At 38.8% G+C, this 24614-nt stretch overlaps 1 protein-coding gene across 4 annotated transcripts in view; it reads left to right on the top strand.

The window, feature by feature from the left end:
* KIAA0319 (KIAA0319 ortholog) overlaps positions 1–24614 on the top strand; it is a 142476-nt gene that overhangs the window by 51664 nt on the left and 66198 nt on the right. For 3 of the 4 annotated variants that reach the window (XM_016431747.2, XM_016431748.2, XM_056823509.1), the window contains 3 exons: positions 11621–12363; positions 19653–19845; positions 21808–21906. In XM_016431747.2, coding sequence (XP_016287233.1) covers positions 11621–12363; positions 19653–19845; positions 21808–21906 — 1035 coding nt within the window. Of the gene's footprint in view, positions 1–11620; positions 12364–19652; positions 19846–21807; positions 21907–24614 lie in introns of those variants that run through there. The other variant, XM_007487872.2, reaches the window with a different exon arrangement.

Genomic DNA, 24614 nt, shown 5'->3' with positions numbered 1-24614 from the left:
CCCAGCACAAATAGTTCAGAGTGTTATTGCACTGGTGCTCTGGGGCTGATTTCTGTGTTTTAGGTCTCTAGTGCTCTAGGAGGAGAGTGTGGTGTGTTGTTGAGCTGTATTTCAAGCCTGCCCCTTTCCTTCTGTTCTTATACTATCCTGCGGAGATCTTATGAAGTACAAAATATTACTGCTATTGTTATGGTGGAATAAAAAAAAATCAAGTTGTTTATCCAGACAATGATTGATTTAGTAGTTCATGCTGTTTTGCAAAAACAAACCGGGACTAGGGCTTTCAGTAGCCAAGGACCCTGAAGCTTGGTTTCTACATAGTTAATATGCAATCTAGAAAGAGTAAAAACCAGGAAAAAATGGGAATAAAGGGATTGAGACATCAAGTTTCCCATTGGTGGAGGGTATAAGGAGACATTAAGGAGAAAGAGAGAGAAAGGGGAACTCTGGCATTCTTTAAATCCAGTGATCTTTGGGAAATAATGTTGTGGCTTCTCCAAAATCAGATGACTTACAAGTAGCTGAAATTTAGCTTCACAAAATAATGGATAAAGGCAAAATGGAGTCATTTATTTTTAATGTAACAGCATAGCACTGGCTGACTGATGGGCTCAGGAAGCTTCTGCCTCTAGAGTGCTGCCCCAGTGCTGGTGATCTGTCTCCATCTGGGCTGAATAAAGTTCTACAGCCTGGAGCTAAGATCTCCGTGATATAAGAAAGATGGGGGTGGGGGGTGGGGAGAGGAACACCAGGGTGTAGGGTTGAGTTTTCTTGTAAGCTTATATGCTGAGTCCCTGGGTTTTGTTGCAAGCAGTATAGCAGGTCTTTGGCGAAGCCTCACTGCTGGTATTTGGTGGGAGAAGGGGTGCTTAGTGAACTCAAGTAGGTGTTAGTTTGTAATTTTTTTTTAGCCTTCTTTTAGATTGTAGGCGCCCTAGATGATAGAGTTGAAGTTTCTTGGGCTTTTTTGCATAATTTCTGTTTGGGAACTGTTTGAGAGACTTTGAGGATCAGAGAAAATATTTAATCCTGTGATGAGGTGTTCATGTTGATTTTATTGCTCAGTCTTAGAGTTGAATTTAAAAATGAGGTTTTTCCTTGCAATGACTTTCCCCCTTTCCCTCCTCTCCTATGTAAAACATTGACAGGGAATAGATCTATGATCTCAGTGGTTTAGGTAGTTGGTACCTTCTCTGAATCATTTATTCTTGAAGATCTCCCTGGAGCAATGAACCTCAAACATTTTGATCTCATGAACCCTTTACACTCTTAAGAATTATTGAAGACCATTCCCCCACCAAAAGCTTTTGTTTATGTGGGTCATGTCTATAGATATTTATGGTCATAATATTATTTATTAAAAGTTTTTACCTTGAAGATGCCCTGAAAGTTTTGAGGACCCCCTACCCCCACCAAAGTCACCAAATTGTATATTGAGAACCCCTGGCATAGAGTACCAGGAAATTAAGTGTATTGTCAGGGTTATACAACTGAAAGACAAAATTTGAACCCAGGTCTTCATGGCTTTATGGCTAATTCTTTATCCACCATGCCAAGCTGCTTCTCTGTGACAAAAATATCTAACCAAATAGCCCTAGAATCATTCTTGGAGCTAGTTTTTGAGGAGATGAGTTTCTATGAGAGTCAGCTTCTATCCTTAGCACTCAGTCTTGATAAAAAGTACTGCTGTGTGATGGTACTATTGTGCATCCATTGTTAGAATAATCCTTTTTTGGAATGTTGTCATCAATAGGCCACATGAAGTAACCAGTTGAGTTTCAGAACCTCTAAAAGTTGTACCATCATTTACTTCATCTCATGAATGAATGAATAAAGCCTTGATTAGGTGTTTATTATGTGCACAAGCACTATGCTAAGAGCTGAGGATACACATAGTAAAGCCAGACAGTCCCTCTTCTCAAGGAGCATACTTTTGTGATGATTTAAATAGTGGAAGACCATAAACTGTGGCAGTATTGTGGTTCTTAAATTGTGACTGCAGAAAATATGGTTTTAAGACAGTGTCTTGTTTTAAATCAAATATAAGGTGGTTGCCAGGGAAAAATTCCCAATTATCAAATATAGCCAAGTCAGCTGGATTTTATAGAGATTTGAATGGGGAGAGAGAAAAAGGAAATAACGAGAAAAAGATAGTCCAGCCCAGGCCAGCCCTGGCCAACCCAGGCCCAAGCCCTAAGAGCAAGATCAGTCAGTCTTTTATCCACTCACCACAAGATTTGTCCAAGCAAGGATTTTAGTGTTCAGAGAGACATCAGCTGCCTCCTCCAATTCAGCTTTCCTAGCTGACTCTCCTGAGAGAACCGAGAGAGACAGAGTCTCCTCAGAGGGAGTTACAGCGAGAGAGTCCCCTGCTCTCAGTTTCTCCTCTCCTTTTAAAGGGAATTTTCTCTTATGTCACCTCCCCTAAGTTCTCACATCTACCAATCACAGTAGACATTTTCCAAAGGACAGACCATTCTTAATTCACACCTAAGAAAGCTTGAACTTTTGATTAAGTTCACATCTGAAAAACCTCTGAGTAAGTTTCTCACCTCATTGCTCCTTGTAAATTCACAAGTTGCCTGACCTTCATAGGTACTTAGCACCCTTTTGTATTAGATCTAAAAATAGGCACAGCTTAAGAACTTTTGCCTTACTATAAGTATGGGTTTAAGTATTTTTCATTGTTCAGCAAGGAGTTTCTTCCCCTAAAGCAGGCTTAAGTAGGGGTAGAGTAGAGGTCTCACATTTCTGATCTAAGTTCCTTCATTGTTTAAAATGGGGAATGGTCTTAACCAAACCTTATGAAGTAGGGTCTGAGAATTTTTAAGGTTCACACTTTCTAATGTGAGAAGCAACATATGGAAGGTTTATACTGCAAGTCAGATGGAAAAGTCCCAAGATCCTTAGAATACAGTGGCAAAGCAGATGTTAATGTCTCTCTTAAAATAAAAGTCCAATTAGAATCATCCCAAAAAGTAACTTAATTTCTTTATAATTTGCATAATTGACTATACTGTGCCTATAAAGAATTACAGTTAATCAAAGCAAAACATAAAACATAGGGGAAAAGGATATAAATGCATTGAAATTTTTAAGGCTTCCATCTGAAAGCAGGATTCAAATTTCCATTTTTTTACCTGAATAGAGAGGAATTCTTCACATTGACAGATTTTTATGCTAATGTACACATTTACCAAGTTACCTTTTGCTCTTCCCCACAACTAAATTAGGTATTAAATCTTTTCACTCTATGCTAAGAAGAAGATAAGTTAGCTGAAGCTTTATGCCATTCAAACCAAGTCTCTGATACCAAATTCTCAAAGCTATTTGCCAATTCAAATATACAACTTTTGTCTTTTTTTTTCTTTTTCTCCATGAAAATTCATTTTCCCCAACCCTATCTTGCTAGAATTTCCTGGATATATTTTTGGTTCTTTTTTTTTGTTGTTGTTCATTGAAAGTGGACTTTTTGGGAAAACTGGGACACTAATGCATTGCTGGTGGAATTGTGAACTGATCCAGTCATTCTGTAGGGCAATTTGGAATTATTCCCTAAGGGCTATAAAAGAATGCATGCCTTTTGATCCAGTAATAACAGTATTAGGTATATATCCCAAAGAGATGATGAATAGAATGACCTCAGAAAGAGCTGGAAAGACCTATGTAAACCGAAGCAGACTGAAATAAGCAGAACCAGGAGAACATGATATACAGTAACTGTGATATTTGTAATGATCATATGTGATAAACTTTGCTACTAGTAGCAATACAGTGATCCAGGACAATTCTGGGGGACTTATGAAAAAGAATCCTATCCATCTCCAGAAAAAGAACTGTTGGAGTAGAAATGCAGATGAAAACATATGATTTTTTCACTTGTTTACTTGGGTAAATGTTTTGGGGTTTTGCTACTATAAGAGTATTTGCTTATAAATGAATAATTTGGAAATATATTTGTGTGATAATACATATATAACACAGACTGAATTGCTTGTCAACTCTGGGAGGAGGGAGGGAAGAAGGAAAAGAGACAATATTGAGCATATAAGTTTGGAAAACATGTGGAAATTTATTATTAAAAATAAAAAAAATTTTTAAAAAAGAAAGCAAACATTTATTCACTTGCTTATATGTACACCGAGAATCAGATTCCTGGTGTGATTTCTAACTCCTAATCTAAATCAACATCATTTCCCACTTGAGCACTGGGGGAGAAAAAAGTTAAAATACTTTTTCCCAACCAAATGAATCCCATGAGAAGGCATATATATTTAAGCAGTAGACACACACGTATTTCTGGACACAGGCACAGATTTAACACTGACCTGTAAAAACATTCAAATTAAACATTTTCCTGAGAGAGGATAATAAATTCCTTAGATAAATATAAAAAGGAATGGTGTCCAGAGCATGATATAAAGTTGGTTGGCTTTTCTGAATCTGTGTTTATATTAGTGGTGGCAAACTCAAGAAGCAATTGATCCCTCCAGGTAGCATATTGACTTATAAAATGGAAAATTAACATTATTTCTGCCATACTATATTTTTATTTTATGTATTTTGTTAAATATTTCCCAACTGCATTTTAATCTAGTTCATATTGGCACTGAGGAATTTTATGGCTACCCACCAGCAGATCCCAAGTTTGGTACCTTTAGTCTATACTGGTATCAGAGCGCCAGTAAAATAGAACAGCATATCATTGAGAATAATTTTGAGAATATCTCATTTCCTGGAGAATAGAACTTGTATACTGTCAATTTTTTTAACCTGTACCTTCTGTCTTAGAATCAATACTGTGTATTCCTTCCAAGATAAAAGAGTAGTAAGGGCTAGGCAGGGGGACCTAAGTGACTTGCCCAGGGTCACACACCTAAGAAGTATCTGAGGGCAGATTTAAACCCAGGACTTTCCATTTTCAGGTCTGGCTCTCTATTTACTGCCCACTGCTGTCAACTTTTAACAATTTGAAATCAGGAATATTCATTCTCCACAGCATTGAGAAAAATGATTCCTGTTCCATAGGGTACATCTTTTTTATTTCCTTCTTAGTCTTCCCACATAGAACCTGTTGTTTACATGATTCACTTCTTCAGTTAGAGATATAGTCACCATTCTGGCTTGTGAATAAGACATTTATTTTTTTTAATTTATTTTTTATTATCATGCAAAACTCACTTCCATTGCTGTAAGAACACATTCATACTCAGCCAAAAGACAAAAATAAAATCATAAATCAACTGATGTTGAATAAGACATTTATAACAGGCATCCATCTCACTTAGCAAAATTAGTGCTTTTGAAACATTAGTAGACATTTTCTTCTGCTCATCTTTCAATCAACCACTCAGCAAGCACTTAAGTATCTACTTGAAGTCATAAACTGCGTTACAAAGGGATATAAGGACAAAGAAAAACTGCTCTACTGCTCTCTAACTTAAAAAAAAAAAAACACTCCTCCTTTCTGTCTTAGAATCAGTACTGTGTATTGGATCCAAGGCACAGAGCTGTAAGGGCTAGTTATTGGGGATTAAGGTGACCTACCCAGGATCACACAGCTAGGAGGTTCCAGATTTGAACCTAGGATTTCCCATCTCTAGGGTTGACTTTCAATCCATTGAGCCACCTAGCTATCTACTGTTCTCTATCCATAAGAGTTTTATCTTACAGAATAACTGTAAGATATAACTGTTTGGGTGGGGAAAAGGTACTTCTTTACTCCCAGTGGAATTCCAAGGCTTTAGTAACTCTATTGGCTGGTTGTCATCCTTCATACTAGGAGAGGACCAAAATAAGGTCACTGGTGATGTCTTTTGACTTATGCATGAATTGGATTTAAGTGAGGCAAAATGGCACAAAATCATCAACCTTACTCTGTTTTCCAGAGTTATCCAAGTCTAATGGCAAGTCAGGATGATTAGTGATGGGTCAGGATGTAGTGGATGACCTTGGCTTCTTAAGCTCTAAACCTGCTTTTTCCACCTTCATGGCCTTTGGAACAAATGGTTTCTCCTCAGCCCTTCTGCCAAGGGAAGTCTCCCCCTAACTCACCTGTGGGTCTTATCCTCAACCTATTTTTAATCATAGCCTGCCAAGGGAATTTTACCAGTGTGACCACTGTGCATGGTACAGCTTCTTAGAGCTTAGAGGGGATGGCTTGGTGGCAGGTGGACACAAAGAAGGAAAGAAAGCTCTGAAAATGGCTGGACAAGCCCTCACACTGCAGGGACTAGTCTTCCTTGAACACCTCCATAAATCCCTTCAACCCTCTATATAATTCTGCTTTGCAAAGTCTGGTCCTTAGGTTCTTAGTTTCTTGTTATGAGGTCCCAGAGTCCACAGGGAAGTCCTTCTCATTTCTTCCCATGTCTAGTGTTCCAATAAATCATCATCACAATATGTTTCCCAGGAGTTCCCTCAGTGGAGCGTTCCTTGGTTTGTCTTCAGGAACACATCCAAAGCATTCCCAGAGTTTAATTCTTTTTCAGTGGGAACTCTATTTCAGCAGGACAGTTTGCTGCTAATCTAACTTCAATCCAAACTAATAATAAAGTGAGCTTGTTGCTCCTGGATCTCCCTGATATCTTAATATTCCTTCTGTAATAATACTTAAAGGTCACCATGTGGCATTCATATTCACTGCCAATCTGGAAGAAGTCAGACCAGTGAGGTGATTAGTAAATAAAACAGGCATTTATTCAGGGGTGAGGTATTGAAATTTGGGACAACATCTGTCTTATTCAGACAGGAGTGCCCCAGGAGGAATGGGAGAATATAGGGCACAGTCATGGGAAACGGCAGGAGGGTGTATAGCATGCATACACAGAACAGCTGAACTGCAGAAAGGGAGTGTGGCAAGAATGATTACAAAAACAAGATCTCAGAAATGTCCTTGGAGCTATCTTTGTCCAAGAACAGGGGTGATTAGCAACTGCCAGGGTATGTTAGAAACAAACTACTGGTCATCCAAAAACTTGTTTGTTCATATCTTTTGATTGTAGTGGAATTCTACTGTACTGTAAAAAATAACAAAAAGGTTAATCTTGGAAAAATATGGCAAGACCTACATGAAATTATAAGAGTGAAACGAGGCCGTTATATGTATTGTTGGAAGAATGACTTGTGTATGTTCACCTTCAGAGAAAGAACCAATAAAAAGAAATAAGTAAGATGGTTATATATACATATATCTTTTTGTCAAATGATGTCTTCTCTAATGGGGGAGAGAAAAGGGAGGGAGTTAATAAGATATTTAAATGTAAAAAGCAAATTAATTAATTAAAATTTTATTTAGAATATTTTTCCATGGTTACAAGATTCATGTTCTTTCCCTCCCCTCTCCCAGAGCTGACAAGCAATTCCACTGGGTTGTACATGTGTCATTGTTCAAAAACCTATTTCCATTTTATTCATATTTGTAATAGTGTTCTTCTAAAGCCAAAACCCAGTCATATATCCATTGAATCATGTAATCAATCATATCAAACTAACTAATTAAAAAACACTGATCAGAGCAAGTTAGGGGCCCAGAGTTTCCCAAGGGTTGAGATTACCAATGGATAGCTAATACTTATATTGCAAACTTTGCCCTAAACTTCTGACTTAACTCTTACTCCTATTGTAACATATTCTTTAGTTAGCCAATATTCTTTACTATTTTGCTTTAAAGTCTCATTTTCTTACTCAAGATGGCATATTGCTAATAATAACTCACTCAGATCCAGGTCCCATTTTTCCTTTTCCACTCTTAATTATTTCCCCCCTTTAAAGTATCTGTAAGTATTTCTGATAACTTATCACCCACCCTTAGAATTTGACACACCAATCAACATGCAGCATACCTTTTATTCTCATTAGTCAATGAGACTAGACTGATATTACAGCAATTTACCCACAACTGCTGCATGAAAAGGAACAACTAAATGGATTATGATCTTTGAGGAGGAGAACTGAAGCCGGAGAGAGGGAGTTTAGAGAAACTGAGTCAGACACACACACAGATCAGATACTGTACAGGAAGGACGCATCTTCCATTTAACTTCCTTTGTAGGGCACACAATGAAGGAAGATAAAAATTAACCAAGAATGTATGATTAAGGAATCAGGAGTGAGGTGAGAAGGAAGGAAGAGAATAAGGAAAGATCTTTAGAGGCACACTGGATCTCCATAACAGGAATGATCCATGTGGCCAGCAGGCAGGTAAGAGAGAGAGAGAGGAAAGGAAAAAAAGAGGAAGAATGGCATCCTTCCTGAGTATTTATTGGAATGATGATGTAAGAAGTAGGTAATACATATAGTGGATTTACGTTGGCTTGACAAATCAATGACGTACAAGCTGGAGGCATGGTAAGTTCAGCCCGCTCTTTTCAAACTCCCAGAACAAAGACCATATGGTCTGCTCATAAATCATGCATTGGAATGTTGGCTGACCGGACCAGAGCTGAGCCCTCTGTGGTTCTGCTCAGAGATTCTTCCTGGAATCCTACAGATATCATTTTAATTATTATTTATTATTATAATAATTAATAATATATATTAATTTATCCCAGTTCTATATATTGACTCTTGACTCTTTCTCAGGATGAGAATCGACCTTATACATTCTGTTTCAAAGCAGTTTGAGAGTCTCTCTTTTTTTTGAGAGTTTTCTAAAACTTTGATGACAAGATCACAAGAATTTTAGAATTAAAGGTTAGAAAGGATAGAGTTGGCTAGTCTGACCTCTTTGGAATTGGGAAGTGTTATAAGGTAATATCCCAATTTTATCCTCCCAGAGGCCCTCTAGGACTTTTTATTCTGTGCTGTGCAAAAAAGGCATCACTCTATATAGTAACTAACAACTGTAAATCCATAAATGTCCCAGGTTTGTCCTTAATAATTATTCTGAAATCATTAGGGTCCTTTCCTCAGCTATCTCCTCTTTCCATGGTCATTAACATTCCTCTTGGGGGAAAATCTGTGTCTTTCTCCTTCATCCTTCAAATCATATACCCATTTGGAATGTATCTTGGTGTAGGGTGTGAGATAGTGGTCTAAACCTAGTTTCTGCCATGTTGTTTTTCCAGTTTTCCCAGCAGTTTTTGTCAAATAGTGAGTTCTTATCCCAAAAGCTAGGATCTTTGGGTTTCTCAAACACTAGAGTGCTAAGGTCATTTATCCCTAATCTAGTCCATTGATGTACCCTTCTATTTCTTAGCCAGTATCAGATTGTTTTGATGATTATACCTTCAAAGTACAGTCTAAGATCTGGTACTGCATCCCTGATCCTTCAGAGAATAGCCTTATAACAGTATATTCTTAAAACAAAGCTAAGCCTCACTGCCCTATTTAAATATTTTCCTCAGACATTTTTATAGAACGGTTTCTAGTAATTCACCAAATACACTAGACTTTTATTAAGTTCACCACACAGTTAGTTCCTAGACTTTGGTCACTATTATGATCAAAATTAAGGTAAACTGAGAGACAAGAGTCTAAGCATGGCTCAATATATTAGTTAGGCTAGCAATAGCCAATAAATTGGATCACTAGCCTTTCTCAATGACTCAAGACCCTGAGTGAGGGCTGACAAGGTTTTCTATAACAATTAGCAAGATGATAGAGCAAAATCTCTAAGTGTGTCTTTTTCTGATTAACCTGACATTATGGCAGGGCAAGATTGATAAGCATTTTAATAAGGAAGTGGACCGAGTCACTTCAGCTCCTCCCCATTACTTCCAAATTGAGAGGTAGGGTTCCTCAGGTCATGGAATTAGTCTATGGACCTGGGGGTGGTCTTTAAGGGTTTTGATGGAATTGAGTTAAGTGGGTGGTATCTGAAATTACCCAGGAAACTGAATTCGGGATAAGTGGGTATTGGGGTGAGATTACAAAGGTAGACAATTCAAGGATAGAGATTCCATTCACACTAGAACTGGGTTCTGAATGGTGGTGATTTTAGGACAAGAATTTGACCTCTAGGCAAGTTTCTCTGGAGTATAAGTAAAGGCTGGAGTAACAAAAGTAAGAGGTTTGAACTGACTTGGTGTGGGAGAGGATTAAACCCATGCAATCTTGGTTAGCTCTTAAAAATAGATTTTAAATCCATTTTCAGTTTTACATCACCCTTTCTATTCCCACCCATGTAACCAAGATGGTACCATGGACAGACACATCTACAAACCACCTGCATATTTAGACTGAGATGCATTCCTAATCCCTAACAACCAGGATAGAGGTAATCCACAGATAAGATGTTTCTTTCTTTCTTTCTTTTTTTTTAAGGGGCAAAGGCTTCAGCATCTGGCCTCTTTCATTGTCTTCTTCCAACAAATCCCTCTGAAGCAACAGGAGTATGCCAAGGCTATCTGGAGACCTATGGCTTCTCCGAGGAAGGATGCTTGTGTCAGAGGCTGTTCAGGTCTACACTGAATTATTTGCTTCAGAAAAACCCTTTGCTCTCCTGTACTGCCTTAAATGTAACTCTTGTATTTGGTCACTTTCTGGACTATGTTGTGTTATCTCAAAAACTCAGCTTTGGCACTACCTGTGTTTACTGAGAATAGAATTGGCCTAAGAAGACAGGATGTCTGGGCTGGCATGATTTGAGGGGGAAGCTGGCATCCCACGGTAGAAACATCACTGGATTTGGAGTCCGAGGAAATGGATTCAAATCCTGTCTATGTACCACCTGTATGACCGTAGACAAATCATTTGGCCCCCTGAACCTGTTTTCTCATTTGTGAAATGAAGGGGCTGGGCTAGCTGGCTCTTAAGGTCCCTTCTAGGTCTAAATCTATGATCTTATATTTTCTTTTGGTTAATTATGCCAAATGACAGAATATCAGAGCTGGAAGAAACCTGAGCAGTTTTGTACTTCAAACTCTTCATTTTTCAGATGAGGAAACCCCAGGAAACAGAGATGAGAAGCAGCTGAAGCAGAATTCTATTCCAGGTCCTCTGACTCTTTAGGTCCAGTACTCTTTCCATTGCATTGCATTTTCCTCCTATAGTCTAAATCTCCATCTAACTATACAACAATATGTTGAACTCTATCAGATTCATCCTAAATAGACCTGAAAGAACTACCTTGTCTTCTAGGTAGCTAGTTGTATAGAGAGCTGGGCCTGAAGTCAGAAGGAGCTGAATTCAAATTCAGCTTGATTGACGTAAAAGCTGTGTGACTCAGGACAAGTCATTGACTTCTTTCTGCTTCATTTTCCTCAACTGTAAAATAAGGATCCTAAGAGCACCTAGCTCACAGCATTGTTGTGAGAATCAAACAGTTAAAGTTATTCAGTACCTACTGTGTGTCAGGCATTGTGTTAAGTGCTGGGGATACAAATAAATAGAAAAAGACAGGGGGCAGCCAGGTGGCTCAGTGGATTAAGTCAGGCCTAGAACTGTGGGGTCCTGGGTTCAAATATGGCCTCAGACACATCTTGGCTGGATGACCCTGGGCAAGTCACTTAACCCCAATTACCCAACTCTTAACATTCTTCTGCCTTAGAATTGATGTGAAGATAGAAGTTAATAGTTAAAAAAAAGATCAATGCTTATTTCTTTCCTTCCTATGGAAAGGGGCTGCAGGTGTGGGGTGACCGCTCCTCTCCCTAACTCCAGCCTCCCTTGTTTCCAGGTTCCCTCTGTGAGCAGTGCAGGGATGGAAGGACCTTCTCAAACGCAGTCATTTCCCCAAACCTGGAATCCATCAAAATTCTGCGCGTGCCTCAAGCCGGTTCCATGGCCGCCTGCACCGTCGCCTGCTGTGACTTCCCCAGCTGTGACCTGGCTTGGTGGTTTGAGCATCGGTGCTATGTAGTGAACTGCCAGCACCAGGGCAGCTGCGAGCCCAAGACCATCGACCCCGTCCAGTCCTACCTCACTTTTGTGCTGCGGCCAGCCCGGAGGCCACCCCCCCTGCTAGGATACGCACAGAGGATGCCCAGCAGGCTTCATCCGTCCCAGGAGGCCAGCAGGCCTAGAGACTTGCCCTTCTGGGGGAAGGGCCGCGGCTTAGAGGAGCTGCCTGAGTACGGGGACGATTACAGGGAGACCGAGCAGGACTTCTTCCAGGCCAGCGGCAAGCAGGTGCCAAAGGGCGCTGCCGACTACACCGACTGGGGCCTGCTGCCAAGCGCCGAAGGGCCTTTCAACTCCTCCGGGGGAAATGGCCGTTCTCTGGGAGAGGAAAGAAATGGAAATGCCAGGCTAGAGTACCCTGCCAGGGGGAATGCATCAGAGTGGGCCACTGTCCTGGATCATTTTCCCGAGGGGAGATTATCCCCGACCTTGGAGAACATCCCGCTGCCTGGAAAGACACGTGAAAAGGAGGAAGCCTTTCAGCCTCCTGGGCAGACTGGCAACCGCTCTGGAGAAGAGGTAAGTGCCAAAAGGATTGGGCAAGCCTTATGGGATCTGTGGTGTTAGTCAACCAGGATGCACAGAATGTATCCCAGTGCCAGCACATGGAGGGGCCAGAGAACACAGGCAGAATGAGCCTGACTTGGCAGTCATCTGACTCCACATTGCTGTTTCAAGATCAGAGGTACAAAGAAAGGAGGTTTTACTCAGGGGCAGTTTTGTGTTTCGTTTGTTCTCAGATGTCCAGAAGACTGCAGTATATAGCTTAAGAAGAAATCAGACATCCTTATTTCCTTCCCTTCCTTCCTTCCTTCCTTCCTTCCTTCCTTCCTTCCTTCCTTCCTTCCTTCCTTCCTTCCTTCCTTCCTTCCTTCCTTCCTTCCTTCCTTCCTTCCTTTCTTCCTTCCTTCCTTCCTGCCTTCCTTCCTTCCTGCCTTCCTTCCTGCCTTCCTTCCTTCCTTCCTTCCTTCCTTCCTTCTTTCCACTGTGCCTGCCATGTGAATGGTAGGATTGCTCCTAAAAGGGACTTTTCCTGGTGGAAAGGGGACAGTGGAACAGATTTATGAGCAAAAGTGGAGAGAAGCTGAAGGAAGATGGGTTTAGTGCGGAACAAAAGAAGACTTGGGATTAGGAGATATAGAGGAAGGGGAAGACTTGAAAGAAGGGTAGAGAAGATAAATTTGAACTTCCTATGATTATAGATCCTCGAAAAGTGATCCTAGGCATCTAGGTGGTGTAGTAGATAGTTTGCTGAGCCCAGAGTCAGGAAGATCTGAATTCAAATCCATCTCTAGATACTTACTAGCTGTGTGACCCCAGATAAGTTACTTGATACTAGTTAGCAGAGGGAGCAGGAAATGTGCAGAAGGAGAGCGTCAAAGGACCAGAGCTTTAGAGGTAGAAAGATCCTTACTTATAGATCAAGCCTAATTCATTTTATTGGTGAGGAATTTTAAGACCCAGAAAGCCTAATTTGCTCAGGATCATGTGCTAATTGTCCAAGGTAGGACTCCATTTTCTTGGTGTTGTTATTATTCCCATTTTACTATAAGGAAATTGAAGCAAACAGAGGTTAAGTGACTGGTCCAGTGGATTTAATGGATTTTGTGTCTAGAGCTCTGCTCAGGACCTGACAGAGAGCACATTGTTAGAGAAGAATTGATACAGAGCTGACAGCTGCAGAAGTGTATATACGGATACATATCATTTATCAGATGTGTGCCACTGGGCAAGAGAATCCAGAACTGACTCTCAATCCCCTAAGCCACCTAGTTGCCCAATCTATCTATCTATAGATATAGATATATTTACTTATTATTATTCTTTTTTAAAACCCTTTATCTTCTGTCTTAGCATCAATACTATGCACTAGTTCCAAGGCAGAAGAATGGTAAGAGCTAGGCAGTGGGGGTTAAGTGACTTGCCCAAGGTCATACAGCTAGGAAAGTATCTGAGGTTATATTTGAATCCAGAACCTCCCATCTCCAGGCCTGGCTCTCCATCCACTGAGCTACCTAGCTGTCCCATACTATTATATTCATATATACATATATAGATACACATTTAAGACTTTTGAGATGTATCATTTCAACATCAACATGACAAGACAGTGAGAATAAAATTAGGGGGGTTGAGCTAAAGAATAAAATGCAGTTATAAGTCCAGTTTAAAATTTAGTAACAAATTTCTGTATAAGTTTTACAAAAAAGTTAAAAATTAAGCAGGAAGGAAATTTGGAAAGATAAGGAAAGTATCTTACAAGTAAATATAAGTGGAAAGAAGATAAGCCAAGGCTAGAAAAAAATTCACCAGAATTTCATTATAATTGTTACTAACATGTTTTTAAGTAGTAAAAAATCAATTAATAATTAAGTAATATGTTTTTTCATTGATCATTTTTATTTTTTATTTTACTACAAATTTAATTTTAAGAAAAAAGTATAGCTGTTAATTTATGTTATTAAACAATAAAATACATATTATGTAGGTAATATTATACTCATAACAGTACATACGTTTTATATATTTATGGGTTACTAAACTTTTAAAAAAATTTATTTATTTAATTTATTAATTGAGAATATTTCCCCATAGTTTCATTGATCATTTTTAAACCCTAGAGTTTTAAAATAAACCGTAGGTGGTTCTACATGTTTTCGCATCCTGTAGAGCCAAGATGGTGAAATCAGACTTTAAATTTGTTCCATGTATTAATAAACAAAACTAAAGTCAAACAAGATACACAGAAAAGAGAGTTATCTTTGGACTCAGCTGCCCTGGTATAAAAGTAGTGATCAGAAAGACTTTTTTTTTTTAAGGCTTATTTCTTGTATAATTAAAAAAAATACTAAACAGAAATACCTTTTAACCACTGCCTTCTGTACTGGGTTTGATTTCTCTTTCTACCTTTTCTGGCCTAAGATTCAGCAACTAAATATTTATTGCATACCTATTATTCCATATTTGTTATTTTTCTTGCATGACTCAAATTGCCATTTTTTGCTTGATCTAACAGAGTTTTGCCAGAAAGTGGAAAAGTATGTTGCCCTTGTTGCAAAACTCAATGTTGCTGTTTTTCGCCCACAAAAACATGACTACAATCAAGAATTTGATCTGCTGACTCAGTTTGTTCTGTTGCTGGCATGTAATGACTTCAAAATAAATTGTGATCAATACCCCTCCCCCCCAAATCCTTAGCTTTTAAAAATAACCAAGCCCTCAAATGGCCACCATTTTCCCATGTAATGATGAGTGACAAAACTTACTGCTTATGGTATTACCATTACCTCATCTTCCCTGCCCCAGCTTATAAAGCTCAATTCTACATTATTTATGTGACTGAGAGAACATAGACATCTGCCTATAGTACATATACTTGGAATTCTCTCCATAAACTTGCAATCCATAAAAGCGAAGCCAAATGGAAAGGAAAAGAGTATATTAAACTAAATAGGCTGCCTTTGATGCTTATAAACTTTTTATTTTTTGGTCTCTATGAATAGGACACTTTCAGGTCGAACTTTATCTAGAAACCTTTGGCTTTCCATCTTGTGAGGGACTAATTATATCAATATCTTCCTTACTGTTGACCTGATTTACAGAGAAATCCCTAAGGATCAGTTTTGTGTTGACATACTAAGAAATACCAGTATATTCTGCTCAGAGTAAAGGTTAAAATGAAATATAGGAAAGAAATGGTTAATGCTAATTTTCTTCCTCTCTTTTTTTCTATTCAATCCAAAAGGTTCAAATAAAAGGCATTATTAGGGTCCTAATACAATTAGGGGAGAAATGTTATCAAGATTAAAATGATATTATATTTATGATTGATGGACATATTATGCAAGGAAGCTTTTGAGTGGGAGATTGAATGAAGATATCCTTTGTGCCATAGATCCTGGAAGCAAGAGCAATTAGGAACATTTTTCTTGCATAACCACTGTTTGTTTGTTTTTGTTTTTTTGTTTGTTTTTGTTTTTTTTTTTAATCCTTACCTTCTGTACTGTGTATTGACTCCAAGGCAGAAGAGTGGTAAGGCCTAGATTGGGGGTCAAGTGACTTGCCCAGGGTCACACAGCTGGGAAGTGTCTGAGGTCAGATTTGAACCTAGGACCTCCCATCTCTAGGCCTGGCTCTCAATCCACTGAGCTACCCAGCTGCCCCCATGACCTCTGTTAAGGGTAAATTTTGGGGTTGAGACCGAATATATTATTTAGTGGTCGCCAGGGATTTAAATTCTAAATCTCAATGAAATACTCTAGTCAGAATAGAATTTTATGGTGGTTTATTTACAAAAGAAGGAAGACATTAAGAAGGAGAAAGAAGGAAAGGAGAAAAGATCTACTCCGGCCTGGCCTGAGCCAGGGGGAGTTCAGAGTCCTCTCAGCCAAGGGGCCTTCCAGAGTATTAAATCTAGCTCAGCTTCCAGCTAGGAGGCCCCTCCAAGATGAGGGGTCTCCTTGGAGACTAGAACCTTTCGAAGGGTCAAGGGAAAAGGAAGTCAGCCTTAACACTCACCACAAGGTCACCTAAGGGAAGCAGTCTCAGGACCCACACTTCAGAGCTCTTCCAAGTCAAGTTTTACCACCCAAGTCTGCAAAAGCCGAAAAAGCTGCAAAAGCCCCTCTCACAGGAAGTCATGCAAAATATAAAGGCAGCTCTTTACATCACTTCCTGTGTCTCACAGGTACCAATGGTGGCTTCAACTTGGTTTAGGACAGCCCAGGGGGTCAGTCGTCTCTCATTTGTCACTTGCTAGCACATGTAAGTCACAGACCATCCTCCCCCACACTTAATCCTTAAGTGGGGGTATATACATTCCTGGTTGCTAAAATTCTAAAGACCAAGCAGGGTGGAGTAAAACTAAAATTCACACCACGGCCATGTCTTCAGTTAGGAGAAAAATAATCTTCAGTAGTTTCCATGAAGAATAGAATCTTGTTAAATTTTCATTTAAATAACTGATCGGTAATCTCCTTATGAGATTATTGTTTGGTTACTAGAAAATCAAGAGTCACTTGCAGATGTGATTTACTGGCTGCCCAGGGAAAATGACTTCCTAGAAAGGGAACCATTGTATTAGGCAGGCCAGAAACTTCAATGCACTCAGGGTGCATTTGTGACACTGGCAAGGCAATTGGCCTCAGTTTATCTTTATCATTTATTTCAACTTTGTAGTTAATTTTCTTTTTTCTTAACTTGGATAGTTTTCATCAAGAAAACAAATGTAAAGAAATATACGAGGAAAACCATAAACAGAGCGTATTTCCCTTGAACAGTTAAGTAGAGAAATATAAAACTGTGATGGCATGCTGGCTGTGAAGTCAGATTTGGAGTCCAAGGACCTGGGTTTAAATCCTGACATTCTCGGATACTATCTGTGTTAATTTGGGTAAAACATTTTAGTTTTTTGAGAAACACTCAGGTACGTCTTTTGTAAAATGAGGGAGGTGGGCTAGATGACCATTAAATTCCCCTCTAGTTTTCTTTATTAGAAGAAAGAATTGTTTGCTTTAAGCTTACCATGGATGGCACAGTCATTTTATTTAACCTGGATTTTGTTATCCCTGAACTGCACCTCCCGTAACAACTGGCGTCCCAGGCCCCATGTGCCACAAACTGTGCGCCTCTGCCTTTGGACTTCAAAGCCACATGAGGGTACATCAATAGATGATAATGCACAAAGACAATGTCATTCTTGGACACCAAGAGACTACCACTACTACATAGTTATAGTCTTTGGATATTTGCCATTTTAGATCTGTTGTCTCACTGCCTAACTTCATCTAAATCTGCCCATATTGATTTCTTCACATTCTTTCCCAGTAGATTTATATTTCTTTCCTTTCTTTTTTGTTTTTTCAAACCCTTATTTTCCATTTTAGAATCAATACTATGTATTAGTTCCAAGGAAGAAGAGCAGTAAGGGCTGGGCAATAGGGGTTAAGTGACTTGTCCAGGAGCATATAAATATCTAGCCAGATCTGAACCCAGGACCTGTCTAGAGCCACTGGTAGTAGCTATCCTGGTAGTATTAGGTTTCAAGAAAATTTCCAAGGCCACATAAAAATGAGCTCATTCTGCAGCATTTGCATTGACCCACCCAGATTGACCTATGCTACCTCTTACCCAGCATTGGCTCGCCTATTTCCTGATTCCATGTGACTGAGTAAATACAGCTATTTCCTCAAGATATGTTTACTTAGATTTAATCTAAATGTAAGCTTATAAAACCAAGTCAAATATTACATTAGGTCCAGTGCCCAATTTTAATTTTTGCTCCCTGACTGAAATGTATACTTCATATATATGCATATAAATATACGTAGCCACAATAAACATATATACAAATATGTGTACTTAAGCATTCATATGTATGTTAAAATATCATGTCTTCTTGACATACATGGTGGGAACTCCCCAAACCAATAGCAGTTGATACTGTTAATAACTTAGTAAATAAAGTCTTTGGGAATCCTTTATATTCATTAGAGCCACTGAGGATCAGAGGAGTAATTTTATCTCGTCTCCCAAGGACAGCACACAATCTATTAGGCCATACTATTTCTCCCTTCTTGGCTATCATACTTAATTTCCTCCTTTCTCCTTTAGGTTTTAACCTTTTTCACTTAATTTTGTAGAAGCATTTTGGCATGCAATTTGCATATTATGATACAAATAGAGACTATACACCAAAGGAGTCTCTTTGGACTACTAAGTTGTTTGCATAATTTTCACTATTGTCATCCCTGTGACTCCAGGGATCATCAGAATTTTGCTCTCTCCTCTTTGTGGAGATTCCCTCTCTACCCATCATTTATTTTATTTTTTTGTTTCAAACCCTTACCTTTTGTCTTAGTAATAACTCTTAAGACAGAAGGGCATGGGCTAGGCAATCTAAGTTAAATGACTAGCCCAGGGTCACACAGCTAAGAAGTGTGTGCTAAAAGCTAAAGCCAGATCTGAACCTGGGTCCTTCTGTCTCCAGGCTTGGCACTCTTATCTGGGGGCCACTTAGCTGTCTCTATGCAACCCACTTGTGTATTGCATTTTAAATTAGTAGTGTCAACCTTAAAAAAAAAACTGAAGTAGTTTTTATAGTCAGAAAGAGTGTAGTCCGAGTTTCCCAATAGCACTGTGCACCATGGTACTTGGATTCCCCAAGGAGATACAGAGGAGGATTAAATAGTATTTTGGAAGGGGAGAAAGACAACAGCAAGGTTACTAGGGTTTACTAAGGTTTGGGAGAAGCCCAATAACCCAAGGCCAATGTGGGTGGGAGTGGCTCTTCAGTCCTTTAGATCTGATTGTTCTCTTTTAAATTCAATCCTCAAGGCTGGCAAAACCAATTCATAGTCAAGTCGCTCATGATTTATCTTTTGAGTTCCCTGCTTCCTTTCAGGGAAAATTAGTAAAGGGATTATCAGATTATCTAAAAATTATGTCATCAATAGCAACTGATCATCAGGGCTTTGTGGAAAGTGTTGGACTTGGCTTTGGGAAGAACTGGATGCAAATCCCTAGTCCATCATTTACTACCTTTCAGTTATGTGCAGATCACTTACTGTCTCTCTAAGCCTCAGTTTCCTCATCTATAAAATAGAAGCAATAATACTTGCACAGTAGTTGCAGTGAAAAATTTAGGGAACCTTAAAGCAGTGTCTGAGTGTGAGTTGTGAGTGTTATTGAAAGCTATATTTGACATGGTTAAGTGAGCACATTTTACAGAAGAGGTAGGTCCATTGTGATATGTGCTTGTATTCAACTGGTTTATTCATAATAATTTATCCCTATAATTGATCTCATAGGTTCTAATGCCTTCCCATAATCCTCCTTCAGCCAACCTGGAGTTCAGTCCAACCAGCATGGAGAAAAGCCCCAATCTAACAGTAACCCAGCGGAGCTCAGATCGTGACACTGAAGTATTTCCCACTGACATTGGCCCCTCTCAGTCCATCCTAACTGAGCAACCCACACCTCCTCCCACTGCTCCAAAGACAGGTAACTTAAAAAAAAAGACTTAAAAAGAATATTGAAGGTTATGGCTATCATGGGCCATAACTGTGAAATGTGGGAATCCTCTCTGACCTTGCTTATTCTTGAACTTCAGTAGGAAGGTTAATCATAAGGAGAAGGAATTATCATGGAAGGGAAAGAGCACCAGAGAAATGGGGAGACAGGGCTCCTAGTACTGGTACTGCCACCAGCAAGCACTTCTGCTTCATTTTTATGCACCTTCATTTCTCCATCTGTAAAATGAGTGCCTGGGGCTTGGTATCCAAGGTGCCTTCTTTCTCTAAAGTGTCCCTCCTATAAATGAAGGAGACTAAGTGCTCTCCTTGTGAGACAACTGTGGCTGGGTCTTTGGAAAGTACATAGGACCATGCTTGTTAAGGGTTGGGAAACAATGTGCAGTTGCCACTCAGTCCAGAAGTAGTGAATCTCCTTCCCTCCCTGTCCAAGCAGAGAGGATCTCTGGACTTCCTGTGCTTCTCTTTGAGCGCTTACATTTTACATGTGAAACTAAGGATGAATCTGTTCTGCCAACTGGAACATTGCTTGACTAAATGAACGGTATCTGGTTACAAAGAAGGTGAACAAATATTACTTTACTGATTAAGCAACTGTCTGCTTTGGGTAATAGGAAAGCTTTTGTTACTCTGGCTAGAGTAGCCTTTTTTTGCATTAAGTTTGAATTTTTGTTTTGGAAAATTTCCAAAGGGAAGACCATTATCAAAGATTCACAAGGTCATTTCCTCTCTGGAAGGCAGAATGGTGTTTAACAGGTAACTTACACACAGTTGCAGTGGTCTTCCATATGACTACAATGAGTCTTCTATATGGCACATATTGGGGTGGGATAGGGAAAAAATTTGGTGGTGGGAGAAATACAGTCTTGATTTTGCAATGTCATACCTCTAAGGGCACTCATAAACTAGAGTTCTAAATATCTCTATCTATCTATCTATCTATCTATCTATCTATCTATCTATCTATCTATCAATGTCTAAATATCCCATGCTCTCTTAAGTGGATTTGCAAATTTGCAATCATAGATTGGAAGGGATCATGGAATCATAGATTTAGAGCTGGAGGAGACCTTAGAGATAATTAAATGCAGTCCCATCCTTTTGAGGATGTGGAAAGTGAGATTAAGAGAGACTTGCCTAAGATCACTCAGCTAGTTAAGAGTCCAAGGTGAGACTCAGAGCGCCATCTTCCTGACTCTATCACTTTCATTAGATCAGGATCTTAGAAGTCATTTAGTATTACCACCTCATTTTACAGATGAGAAAACTGAGGTCTAGAGAGCTGAAGTAACTTGACTGAAATCAGGTAAGACAGGATTTAAACCTCTGAATTGCTAACTCAAGTGGTTTGGGTTTACTTCACAAAGTGCTTGCCACTTTGGAACTAGAGAATCACAAATTATTTATCTATTAGTTACAAGAAAAATTTTCATCATATATGTGTGTGTCCTACATTAGAAAATAAAATAATGCCTCTCATAATGGGCATGGCTGAAGAAATAAATGAGTGTATTTATCAGTTTAAATTAGTCTCATTTTCTTTGTGTTAGTTCATCAGTCAATTCACATTTATTAAGGATCTATTATGTGCTATGTACCAGAAGCAGAAATCCACCATCATCACTCAGCCCCAGGGTACAACAGTGCCCACTAGGGACAGGGGGTCAGTGTTTAAATACATTTCAATGGGAGTGAGTCTCATGGAAGACAGCCTGAAGGAGGTATTATATAAGTTGTTTTGCAGAACAACTGTAAGTTCATGAGAAGGCTGGGTTGATGTGGGAGGGTCAGCTACCCAGAAGGTTGTTTTTATTTTTATTTTTTACAAAATAGCCAGACTGGGGGATGGCAAAGTCTTCTCACAGTCATCTGCATTCCATAGTGCCAACTACTATGTATACTGGGTGACATTTTCTTTGTAATTAATTTATAGTCAAAGAACTCATGGTATTTGCTGGAGGCAATTTACTGGTCACTTTACCCCAAGATGACATTGAACTGAAGGCCTTTGTTGTACCAGCATCTCCTTCAGGTGAGCTCAATTTTCCTTCTTGTTTGTAGACCCTTCCCTGAACCAGTGATCAGTGGGGGTGGATAAATGGGACATGCTGCTTCTCAGTGGCTTGGGATTCTTTTTTTCCTAATTGAAAAATTTTAATTAATTAATTATTATTTTTCCATGGTTACATGATTCATGTTCTTCCACCCACCCACTCACTGTAGCTGACATGCAATTCCACTGGGTTTTACAAAAATGTGTCGTTGATCAAGACCCATTTCCATATTATTGATAATTGCACTAGGGTAATTGTTTAGAGTCTTGGGATTGTGGGATTTTGTATCATTTTAGAAGGTTCTGAGATTTTTATTTGTATTTGTATGAGATTTGTATCATTTAGAAGGTTCTGAGAAAAAAAATGTTCGTGGGAAAGGAGCTACTGTAGAGGAAATCTCATGTAGTCACATAAACATATGCTCTATATCTGTGTAAGTGGGCGAGTAATTTCCTTCAGTAATTGATTTAGAAATAGTCAAAAAGGTATTCAAACTACTTGAGCAGAATTTATTTCTTTACCTTTAGGGTTTCTCAAGTCCATGCATTAATGGTTTAGAATTAGGAAAACTAATAGCATAATTGAAAACCAACAGAAACCATCTGATTATTTCAGTAGACGCAGAAAAAGCTTTTGACAAAACACAACATCCATTCTTTATAAAAGCTTTGGAATACGAGGAGCTTTCCTTAAAGGGCATCTATCGAAAACCATGAGCAAGAATGATCTTTAATGGGGATAAACCAGAATCCTTCCCAATAAGATCAGATGTCTTTGGAAGCAAGGTTGCTCATTATTGAGTCTATGCTTTCATTAGCTCTTGCCTGGTGATAATCCTTAATCCATGGGAAGAGGGAAGGAGAAGGAGTTATGGGGAATATGGGGAGGGAGATAGTAAAATGAGGCAGAAGGGTTAAATGGGAGTGGGCAAAAATCATAGTGTTGAAGTTGTGACCCTGGACTTCCCATATCATTTCACACTAGGTAATAGAAAATGCTTTGGCCAAGAGTACTAATTCTATTATATTATTCACCCTTCTGTTACAAAAAAACAACAGCTTGGCCCATCTGTGTACTCTAGGGAACATACTCACTTTTTAGAGGAGATTTGAGTAATTTTCCTTCAGTTTAATTCCCATGTTCATTTTCCCCCTTTTATTCTTATGTCTTGAGATTTGTGAAACTTCACAAGCCAAGAAGAAACTTTCATTCAGGCTCCTGAGGCCAGGTGGAGATTGTGATAAAAAAAAAACCAGAAAGGGAAAGCGCCTTTTTTTGCCTTTTAAAGAGATGTGTTTGGAATAGATTTCTTTTAATATCTTCCCCTGAGTCATTGCAGGAAGTGCATTTTTTGCCCTGGGGAGGGGAGGTGGCAGTTAACTAGTGTTTAATGATATTAAGTGATATTTTTACTGTACTTTAATGTTTGCAGAGCATTTTATATCCATTTGATGCTCACAGTAAGCCATATTATTAATATTCCCATTTTACTATGAAGAAACTGAGCCTCAAGGGATTATTTAATTTGATTTATACATAATTATTCATTATTATATATAACATAATTATATAAAAGAAATATATATAGTATAATGAATAATAATATAATAAATAACATAGATAATATATAAATAAATACAATTATTTAATTTAATTTTGATTTGCTTGGAGTTACACAGTTAATATGTGTTTGAGGGAGGTTTGGAAAGCAGTTTTCCCTGTCTTTAGTCCAACACCAATACTCCATCAACAATCAGGAGTTATGATTATCAGGGAGCAAACAAGTTTAGAAATATAATCCATATAATTGCAAACGAAGTGACTGGGTTAGATGATCTCAGTCCATTTTACTCTAAATCCTAGGGTTCTATGACACTTGACTGGAGTAGTTGCCTCAGTTGGACCCCCAAGCTGAAAGAGGTCAGTCAGTAAGTGTTTAGTAAATGCCTGCTGCGTACCAAACACTGTGCTAAGTGCTGGGAATACCAGGAACAGCCCCGGCTCCAGAGGAACTCACATGCAAACAGCTGTGTACAAGCTCCATAGAGGATAAATTAGAGATAATCAATAGGGGGCAAACACAAGCATTAAGAGGGATGGGGAAATGCTTCTTATAGAAGGTGAGGGGTTTTTTTTGGGAGGGGTAAAGATATTTTATTTCACCAATTGCATGTAATAACAATTCTCCATATAAATTTTCTGAAGTTATAAGATCCAAATTGTCTCCCATCTTCTCTTCCCTCCCTCTTCCCAGAAATGTAAGCAGTTTGATCTGGGTTATACACGTATTACAAAACACATTTCCACATTGTTCATTATTATAAGACAATATTTATAGAAACCCCAAACTTAAAAATAAAAACCCAGTTAACTAAATTGAAAAATCACATGCTTTGATCTGCATTCTGACACTAACAGCTCTTTCTTGGGAGATGGAGCGTATTCTTTGTCCCAAGCACTTCAGGATTGTGAAGGTGAGGTTATATCAGGAATTTGAAGGAGGCTAGGGGAGCCAGAAGGCAGAAATGAGGAGGGAGAGCATTCCAGGCATGGAGGACAGCCAAAGAAAATGCTTGGAGTCAGGAGATGGGAGTATTTTGTATAAGGAATAGCAAGGAGGCTAGGATAACTGGATTACAGAGTACCTGGGGGAGAGTAAAGTATCAGAAAGGGTATTCATTCCCAT

The sequence above is a fragment of the Monodelphis domestica genome, chromosome 3 (genome assembly GCF_027887165.1).
Source record: "Monodelphis domestica isolate mMonDom1 chromosome 3, mMonDom1.pri, whole genome shotgun sequence".
NCBI lineage: Eukaryota > Metazoa > Chordata > Mammalia > Didelphimorphia > Didelphidae > Monodelphis > Monodelphis domestica.
The sequence above is the reverse complement of the archived record's forward strand: the minus strand, read 5'-3'. Positions and strand labels throughout refer to the sequence as shown.